This window comes from Bidens hawaiensis, unplaced genomic scaffold (genome assembly GCF_021521415.1).
Source record: "Bidens hawaiensis isolate Kalapana, Puna unplaced genomic scaffold, B.hawaiensis_p1.1 tig00001236_1, whole genome shotgun sequence".
NCBI classification, from domain to species: Eukaryota; Viridiplantae; Streptophyta; class Magnoliopsida; order Asterales; family Asteraceae; genus Bidens; species Bidens hawaiensis.
The window spans coordinates 4,421,933-4,432,499 of record NW_027491070.1 but is presented as its reverse complement, the minus strand read 5'-3'; the positions used below and the strand labels follow the sequence as shown (position 1 = coordinate 4,432,499).

At 35.7% G+C, this 10,567-nt stretch overlaps 1 protein-coding gene and 1 pseudogene across 1 annotated transcript; both read right to left on the bottom strand.

Annotated features, from left to right (window-relative positions):
- Positions 1–2,098: 2,098 nt before the first annotated feature.
- Positions 2,099–2,839, bottom strand: LOC143566903 (putative pectinesterase/pectinesterase inhibitor 12 pseudogene; annotated as a pseudogene).
- Positions 2,840–6,765: 3,926 nt separating this feature from the next.
- LOC143568098 (pectinesterase/pectinesterase inhibitor PPE8B-like) lies at positions 6,766–8,259 on the bottom strand. The gene is made up of 2 exons (XM_077054337.1): positions 8,112–8,259; positions 6,766–8,027 (listed from the first exon to the last, which is right to left on the bottom strand). The coding sequence occupies exon 2, from the start codon at positions 7,981–7,983 to the stop codon at positions 6,766–6,768; it is 1,218 nt and encodes a 405-aa protein (XP_076910452.1). The 5' UTR covers positions 7,984–8,027; positions 8,112–8,259.
- Between the last annotated feature and the right edge of the window lie 2,308 nt (positions 8,260–10,567).

The window sequence follows — 10,567 nt, the reverse complement described above, 5'->3', positions numbered from 1 at the left end:
TTGTCGGTTGGAAGTCCGTTTCCTTACGCTTCCCTTTTGCCTTATGGCGAGGGTTTGCGTCGGTATCGGATTCTTCCCGCTCATCGTCCGAGTACTCGCACTCACTGTTCATGTTGAGATGTTGGCGAGTACTGCCGAATTCGTCAGCCTGTTGAAGTGAACGCAAGCGTTCATCCAACTCAGCTTGGAACTCTTTCTGACGTGCTTCGGCCCACGCCTTAACTTGATCGAGTGTTTGGCGAGGGAGCCTCGCCCGTTTCTCCAACTGGGCATCAGTGAACCCTAGTGAAATATTGTTTACTGCACTTGTCCCGGCATGAGTAACCGGGGTAGTGTTCGTAAAATTTGTATAACTGCCGGTGTTCCCCCCAGTTGCTGGGGTTGTGGTTACCGGGGTTTCTTGGTCACTTACTGGCCTTGGGACCGGAGTAACGTTAACCATTTCTTCAGAAATTTTGAAAAAACTAAGAATTAGTTCTAGCTTTTATGCACGGATGGCGCCAATGAAGAAACACTAATCGACCCCGGCAGATTACGGATAATCTGGGGGTTAAATAGATGTTTCCCACGAGGGTTAGGTCCGGCAAGATGGTTATTCTTCTGATGACCTGCAAAACAGACACCGTGAGCTCGTCACTGAGAAGGGGGGGTACCTCCTTGTGACCACCCTCCGGCGTGAGAATCAGACTAGATTGCTCTTGAATATAAGTGTATATTAAGAGAAATAGCTAGAGAGAAGATAAGATAATGAGATATCAGATAATGTCCTTACCATTCCAAGGTGTTGGAGTATTTATAGCCGAAGGTAGGTTTCCAAGAAGGTACAGCCGGCTGAATAGTATTCCTGTTCTACCAACAGTGGGCTACGCACAAGCCATGCTGGTTGGTGGATAGGCTGCGGCCGATAGTGACAAGGCCGGCTGTATACTGTTCCTTTACTGCCGGCTATGCACTGTTCCACCAACTGTAGGCTACGCACGTCCCACAGTGAGGGTTGGTGAGTAGGCAGCGGCTAATAGTGACAAACAGTACTAGAGGGTGCTCCTCCTCGTACTGTTGTCGGTGAGCTGTCACCCTGTGATTGGTTCATGGGCTGTTTTGGTCAGATCGTCTATTTTGCCCATACCTTGGCAGGTATAGTACAAAAGATCTTCCAGAAGCATACGGACTGGCTCATTTGGGCGGGAGTATTCCCGCCTTGCTCATTCCTTCAGGTGACATTACTGAAGTATCAAGAGTTAGTGCCTTGTGCGTGTAGCCTTGCTATTAGTGCGGGTAGCCTTCCCTGATGGCTTGTATCCGCAGCTGCGGGAACAAGCGGGGTACTTCACCATTGGGAGGCTTTCCCTGCGGGAACAGCTGACATACTGCGCGTAAGGTCTTCATCTCTGAGCATGGTGGGTCCTGCGGAAGCAGTTGGTCCTTGCGCAGACGTCCCTCTTCAAGGTGAGTCTTGCGGGTCCAACTGGGCTCTGCTGGGACCTACCTCTTCAGTGGCGTACGTACCAGTGGTGGGGTTCTGGGAAGCTGATAGAGTCCAGGTGAGTTCATCAGCAGAGAGATCGAGTAGATCAAGGCAATCAGCAATGGCGTTGGAAGCCCTGAAATCCCCACCGAGAGTACCACTAAATCTGGAGACGATGGAGATCACGTCTCGGACTATTTGAATGGTGGACTCGACGGAATCCACAAACTCAGATCCGGGAACCGATAAACATTCATATGCATCGTTGCTGCTGTAAGCGTGAGGAGTACAAGTAGATACTAGTACTAGTATGACGACGGTCGTAAGTGGAAGTGGAGCCATGATTTTGAATTGTTCGTTAAGCTAGCTAGCTAGTTATAAATTGTGTAACATGATGGAGTCAGCTGTGTGGGGGTGAAATTAAATGAACGAATGAATTAATATGGTTTGGGAGACAGGTGAGATATTTAATGCATGGGATGGGATGGGATGGGATGGGATGGGATATGTCTTTATGTATTGCGTGCCAGCCTTGTTTCCCTTGTAAGTGTTTTGCTGCCTTTAAGATCCATCCATCCATCCATCCATATATAACGAGCAAAAGTTAGCTAGTGTTACAATAATAATAATAATTCAAGATTCTGTTCTCGCTACATTTTCTTCATACAACCCCTCTTTGATGTAGATGATGACCCTGTCAACGCTGTTGTTTGGAGTAAAATTTATGGCGTCGGTGATGGTGGTGAAGTTACCGCTCCCATCGCTGGCCACAGTCAGTGTGTTTGCGTCGTAGTTGTTATAATCATAATCATCTTGGTTGTGGAAGATCTTGAGCTTGTCGTTGTGGATAGCCGAGAGAAGAGAAAGACAGTTGCTAACATGCTTGTAAGAAGCGATGATGCTGGCGACTAGAAGTGGTTTTTGAGGGCCAGACGCAGACTGTAGGCCTTCTAAGCAAGTATTCTTGTTGGTGACAGCTGCTGACAGGAAAGCTCTCACATCCGCCAAGTTTAACGTTTTGGGGTTGGTGAGCCGAGCGAGGGACTTGTTCAACGAGGCAACAGTTATCTGGTGGAGTTCATTGCAGTCTTGGATGGTTCCCTTCTGCTTCTCGGTGATACTAATATGAATATCATCGCCGTCCAACAAACTTAATACTTTTAATGCTTCTGATATAGCAACCTTGAGAGATTGGAGGAGGATATTATCAATAATATTGTTATTGTTGATATCTATGGAGACTGAGATCTTTAAGCAAGCATCCGGGTATGGCGTAGACTTGCAAATTGCTAGAGATGTGGAAGGGAGAGCCCGATTTGTTGGCATGAGTATTAGCATTAGTATTATTGGTATTTGTTTGGAGAAATTAGACATGTTAATTGTTTGTGCATATGGATGGATTTACAAAATCTGAATTTAACATCATATATCCTAGCTAGGAATGCAAAAAAACAAAAGCATGCATGGATACAAGAGCCGTGACTTAGGACAAAAATGTCACATGTCCTGCCTTCAATCATCAAGCAAATTCCTCCATCTTTTATCTTTCTAATTCACGGGTACCGTCTCTTAAGGAAATTATATATCTATCTAAGTTGGAAGTATCTTGTCATCTTCAAGACGTACAATAAATCTGAGTTTGGACAGGAATATCATATCACGTGGGTGGGGCGCCAAAACCGCGTTAAAAGTCAATATAATATCTCCTCAACACATACGCCTTGCTTTCCTGTGCCCTGCCCTACATCCAATGCCACATTAAACTTTGACCCAAAATGAAACCACACACCGACAAGCATCAACGCATACAAATCTATTTCATTCAACTTGTCTTAGTTTCATTTATTTTTCTTTTTCTTTAGAAATTAGCAAATGAATTATTAAACCGCCATACTCACGGTCACGGTGGGTGGGGGATTCCAATTTCCATGTCGTTATGGCAAAATGTGTCATTTTCCCATTCACATGCAACCAAATCTCTATTTATGTAACTTTCACATTTTTCTTTTTTTTAATGTAAAGGGCTTCCTCAACCCATTCACATGCAAGCAAATCTCTATACATGAATCTCTTATGGTGAATAACAAATTAAGTCCACTTGCTCTGTTTCTTGCATATATATATATATATATATAGAGAGAGAGAGAGAGGTTAAGTATAATTTGAAAACTCTTTTGAGCTAAGAAAACCCAAGAAACTTAATAAAAGGCTCACATGTTTCTACGTATAGGGAAATTCCTAAAATAGCTCTTTTTAGAAAGATAATTCTCAAAGTAGCCCTTTTGACATATTTATATTAATTTAACAATTTTTTTAAGCACGTAAAAATATTTAAGGTTCGCCCTTACAAAGTTTTGAATTAAGAATACATATATTTTTTTAATAAGTTTCATCTTTACAATTTTTAACAAAAAGGTACATATTTTTTAACATATTTACATATTAAATTATTTTCTAAATATATAAGCATTATAAAATAATAATAATAATAATAATAATAAAATAAGTTAACTTTTATGATTATTTTTTTTCACGTAAGTTGATTACAAAATTTTGAAATTACTATTATAAAAGTTGATTACAAAATAATAGAAGTTGATTACGAGACAAATGTTATAAAAGTTGATTACGAAATCTTAAACTTTAAAAAGCAAATTAAACAATCAATTTGTTTACTGAAAATGTTATAGAAAAATACAACCTTTAATATGTTAGTTAGATATTTTCTTATATCATATTTAAAATGGAAATGTAAATTTAATAAAATATATATATTCAAGTCAACAAAGTTACTATTAATTTATTGAAAAGAATTTTAAAATTCAAATTTCATTTTAAAAAAGTAAATACAAAAGTACGTGAGCCAGAAAAGAGATAATATTTTGCCTTCCAATTTTACCCTTGTAGTACTTCTATAATAGTTAAATATTAGAATAAATTATTGTTTTATGATAATGCAATCTCAACCATTGAATGCTAATGAATTAATTAAATGAATGGATCAGATTGAGTTTTCAGGGTTTCTTCAATTCAATAAGGTTTTAAAAATATCCATACCATATATATATATATATATATATATATCGTTTTTTTTGTGTTACATGTAATATATGTTGTAACATTTAATACAAAATATCGAAACATAAAAAAAAATTGTTTTGCTATTTTTTAACATTTTTTTACTAATTTTTATATATGTTTTTAGGAGAGAGAAAAAGTTATATTTATATTTACATTTTTTATTCACTTTAATTGTGAACAACAAGATTTAAACATTAATTAAAAACGTGTGGTTGATAATGAGTTTCTAGAGTTTTCAGAACTCAAGTGGATTTTTATTTTATACTTAGCATATATATATATATATATATATCTACTAGTTTGAGGCCCGCGTATTACACGGGTAATTGATGAAAATTTTAAATTTAATCATTAAGTGAAATACAGTCAATAAAATGATCATATATTGTTAATACAATTACAATTTACATTAAAATTACATAATTAAGATTACATAAATATGTTACAAATAAGTAAAACCTTCCTTGTACACTACATTTGTGATTGTATTGGTCGATATACATTGTTTATCAAAAATCAAAATCTTTTATCCATGTATGCTTGTAACTCTTGATAAGGTAACATATAGGTTTGCTTATAACTCTTGATAATGTATCCATGAAACTAACAAAAAAAAATATTCATGCACATAAAATACCATACATTTTAATTAATTAATATGATGTCATTTGAGATTATCCGCTTATGTTTATCAAAAAAACATGATTATCCAAAAAACCAGATTACCTGAATGTTGTTGATATAATCATCCTTAGAATATTTAGAATTTATGATAAATTTGTTGGCATTAATATTCTTTGTATGACAAATTTTTAATTAAGTTTATATTTTACAAGTAACAATTGTATAATCAAGCATCATATAAAACAGAAATACTATCACAAAATGATTTGTTTCATTTCATATGAAATGTAATTGCCAGGAAAATAATAAAAACATACTAACCTTAAAGTCATATTCAAATAATAGTGAGTTAGCAGAATATTAGAAGATTTAAAGTTACATAAAGTGAATGTAGTTATTCTTTTTTACAGTAGTTGAAAATATTAGATTAGAAATGCTTAAATTTGAATACCAATCCCATGTTATTAGTTAATATTATGAGAAGTTGTTGGAATATTTAATTAATCTACATATATTAAATCCAAAATTAATTTTTTTAATACACATTTAAATTAATCACCAAATTTAACCCGTGTTATTAAGAAAATACACATTTTCTTGAGTTCAAATGCATATAAGAAAATTATTAAATTCAAATTTGAAACCTATCTTATATAAAAAATTATTAAGTGCTGATCGAATCACAGTTTAAAAACAATTTGTAGTTTACCGTATAAATCCAAATTATTCGACAATGATGCATCTTTATTTTCTTTATTTTACAATTACCCGTGACTTAAAATTTTATTCGAACAGACCTGTAACTTTAATTTTCATATTTCCTTATTTTTTTAATTTTCATATTTCCTTATTTTTTTATTTCAACATTAATGTTAATAAATGAATCAGTTAGGATTTATATTTATTTAATAAAAATATTAAATTCATATATTGAAATGACTTAAAAGATAAGAATTATATATTAAAATTGATTGAAAAAGATGTTAGAAGGACTAGGAGGTTGACAAATGACAAAAATGATACACTTTTATTAGAGTATATAAATGTGTGTTTTAGTGGGCACGTGCTAACGAACTGAATGTGGCTGGTCTTGAAAGAAACTTAACCAGACCTGTTTCTTGATTACAATTAATTAAAGACATCGATTTGATTGAACTGGCTAGCTGGCTGGGTACAACAAATATGCACATTCGTCAACATCTGAATTAAATGCTATCATAATTAAGGTGTAAAATATATGCATGGGTGAGAAACATATACAAAAATAAAAATATTGAAACTTAATTATTATTTCATGAAGAAACTTTGCAGTCCTACACTTTCTTCACTGTATGGTACATTAAGTGATTGTACTTGTTTACATCTCTCTTTTAAGACTTGGGGACAATATGAATTCTGTTTTAGTTCATTACTAATGATTTGCTGCATAAATAAATTATATTAATCAAGAAACAACATATATATATATAGTATCAAACATGCACGTACATGAATTAATCATATATATAATCAACGACAAGAATTATACGAATACTTGATCGAAGGAAGTAACTCACTAAGATAACTAAATAAGTATAAATTTTCTGAATGAATCCTCAAAGCGTCAATCCTGCGGTATACTTGACACCGGTGGATGGCAACCAGGAGTTTCCTAAGAGGAATTGTGCGACGGTGAAGTTGTTCGCTTGGGTAGATACATTAAAGGCATGAAGACCCGGCCACTTGACGCGGCCTCCTAATCCAGCACCTGGGCCATAGTTCATGTACTCTGCGTAGAAAAGAGTATCGAGGGCGAAGTCACCGTTCCATTCTAGCCAGCCTTCCGGCCTTATGAGGCCACTGATGTAGGACTGCATGATGATGGTTCGAGAATACAGCTTCCACGGGCGTCCGAGGTATGTCATACTGGAGTTGGAGATTAATTCCGTGGATATGTTGGAGAACTGAATCGAAAAGCCCGAAGGCTGAGTTGGTTCCTTTCGGCCCTGTGCGGTAATGGTGTTCTTCTGGTTCGGGAGGCCCTTCCTGGCTAGGATCTGACAGTTCTGGAACACCACCACCCCATCTCCAAATATGAAATCAACGGTGCCTGTGATCAAACAGTCTCGGTAGAACTGGCGCATCGAGTGGGCGTACAGAGTGTCCTGGTACCCCGTGATGGCACACCGGAAAACGACCGACAGGTCCGAGTCGGATCGAAAGGCAACTGCTTGGTGCTTCTCTGGGCCTGCGGTGTTCTCAAACCTCATATCACGAGCAATGAAGCCCGCTCCCTTGACAGCAAATGTAGCCGAGCGATAGGTGGTCCAACCGTCAATGAAGTTGCGGTTTCCAGAAATAACGGTGAGGTCCATGCCATCCCCGATCATCATGACGTTGGTTTTCTTTTTACCGATCTCCACATACTCCTGGTATACGCCTTTCTTCACGTAGATCACATAGCGGCGGCTGCTGTGGTCTGGGACTGCAGAGATGGCATCCATCACCCTCGTGAAGTCGCCGCTACCGTCTGCCGCCACCACAGCATCAGCTGCTATATTATCGGCTTTGGCCTGGAGGAGTTTCCTCAGCTCTTTTCCTTTTAGCCAACCAGGAAAATTAGCAGCAGCAGGAGGAGCTTTTAGCAGCTTCCTCCGTCCACTCCCAGAGTTAGAATTAGGGAGCGCGCGCACCATGCCGAGTATTTGACGCACTAAGGAGGTGACCTGGCCAAGGCTACCGCCTACCAGTGTCTTTACGAAAGTGTTTGTGCCCTCAAATCCATCCATGCAAGTGTCTTGGTTACCCAGTGCCCCGCCAAGCCATGTCCTCATATCAGCACCCGTGTTACCAGTGCTGTTATAATTAGAATGCCCCCCTTAATTTGCCATACAGCAAATTAAACCAAATTAATTTTTAATGAAAATAAATTAATTAAGAGCTAGCTAGGTGGCGTACGTACCAGTGGTGGGGTTCTGGGAAGCTGATAGAGTCCAGGTGAGTTCATCAGCAGAGAGATCGAGTAGATCAAGGCAATCAGCAATGGCGTTGGAAGCCCTGAAATCCCCACCGAGAGTACCACTAAATCTGGAGACGATGGAGATCACGTCTCGGACTATTTGAATGGTGGACTCGACGGAATCCACAAACTCAGATCCGGGAACCGATAAACATTCATATGCATCGTTGCTGCTGTAAGCGTGAGGAGTACAAGTAGATACTAGTACTAGTATGACGACGGTCGTAAGTGGAAGTGGAGCCATGATTTTGAATTGTTCGTTAAGCTAGCTAGCTAGTTATAAATTGTGTAATATGATGGAGTCAGCTGTGTGGGGGTGAAATTAAATGAACGAATGAATTAATATGGTTTGGGAGACAGGTGAGATATTTAATGCATGGGATGGGATATGTCTTTATGTTTTGCGTGCCAGCCTTGTTTCCCTTGTAAGTGTTTTGCTGCCTTTAAGATCCATCCATCCATATATAACGAGCAAAAGTTAGCTAGTGTTACAATAATAATAATAATTCAAGATTCTGTTCTCGCTCCATTGTTTCTTTGGGCATCAGTCCCCATCCTTCTTTTCGTGCACCGCTCTGCCGCTTTTGCTCATCACTTTACTTTATCAACAAAAAGCATGCACCGTGTTACTTTACCCAAAACGTACCTTCATACCCTCCTTTTTCTTTTCTTTTCTTTTGTCACATGCATTTTCCTTGTTATTAGAATCAACTCGTTTTTCCTAAATGCATCGATCCCTCCTTATAAAAAATTATAATGAACTCATTGACAAAACTTTTCCAACTCCGTAAGGTGAACGACTTCTTCTCCATGCAGCCACATTCACCAGAGTTATTTATTAGTCACTTGTGGATTCTAAGTTTTTTTTTCTTTACTTTAAAAATATGTATATTATTATTATTAATCTAATTGTTTAACAAATATACATTAATTTTCATCAATAGATCGATGAAGGCATAAATCTTTCTATATATATTCTAACAAAAAAGAACTAGCGGGGTGTAACATATGACCATTGGTTATGGCCGTTACATTGAATACTCGCCGGCCGGAAGCATTAAAACTACACGCTAGACATTGCCTTTGTGAACGTATATGTTTGATTTCAACATATACGCCGCATAACATATGCACCTGTATGTTTGTGTGTGTGTAGGGTTTGGATCAAATACAAATGAAATTAACGTGCTAATCATGAGAATCAAGTAGAGTAATTATATATACAAATAGAGTAATTATCATAGAGTAATTATGTAATTACATTATGATGTAATTACATAATTACTCTACTTGTATATATAATTACTCAACTTGATTTTCACGATTAGTACGTTAATTTCATTTGTACGTTAACTTTCCCATATATATATATATATATGTATGTAGGATCAGGATCATGTGAGAACTTTTTGGAAATTCAGAAGTGTGAGAACCATTTTGGACCATAAAAAAATCCAAAAATTAAAAAAAATCATAAAACAAAAAAAAACACAAAAATAAAAAAAATAAAAAACAAAAGTTCTTATTTATCATCCCGGTTTCTAAAAAAAAAGTAAAAAAAAAATTCTTGGTTTAGCTAAATTATACATATACATATATGTATAATATATACATATATGTACACACATGTTTTTTTATACACATATGTATAATTTAAGGTAAATGATAATGTATATATGTGTACATTACATAACTAGAGATTAAATGAAAATATACATATGTGTATAGGTAAAACACGAATTAAAAAGAAAAAAAAATCGGTTTTTTTATTATACATATATGTATAATATATACACACATGTTTTTTTCTATACACATATGTATAATTTAAGGTAAATGATAATGTACATATGTGTATATTACATAACTAGAGATTAAATGAAAGTATACATATGTGTATAAGTATAATACGAATTAAAAAAAAAATTCGGTTTTTTAATGAAACCGGAATGAAATATAAGAATTTTGGTTTTTTTACTTTTTTAAAATTTTCGGTTTTTTTTGTTTTATAATTTTTTAAATATTTTCTTAGAGGTTTTTTTAATGATCCAAAATGGTTCTCAAAGTTCTCAATTTACCATACACACACACACACACACTCTAATAAAATATGACCACTTTTGCCACTTGTCAATCTCATAGCCATCCTCATATTTTTCTTAACCAATTTTAATATATGGTCCTTGTCTTTTAAGGCATTTCAATAAATGAATTCAATATTATTTATTAAAAGTAAATCATAACCGATTCATTTATTAACATTAATGGTGAAATAAGAAAACAAAGAAATATAAAAATTGAAGTGGTAGGTCTGTTAGAATAAAATTTTAAAGTCATGGGTAATTGCAAATAAAGAAAATAAAGGTGCATCATTGTCGAAGAATTTGGATTTGTATGGT

Excerpts from the sequence above, each read along its gene's own strand:
- LOC143568098 (XM_077054337.1), bottom strand. The coding sequence starts at position 7,983 with ATGAGGACATGGCTTGGCGGGGCACTGGGTAACCAAGACACTTGCATG.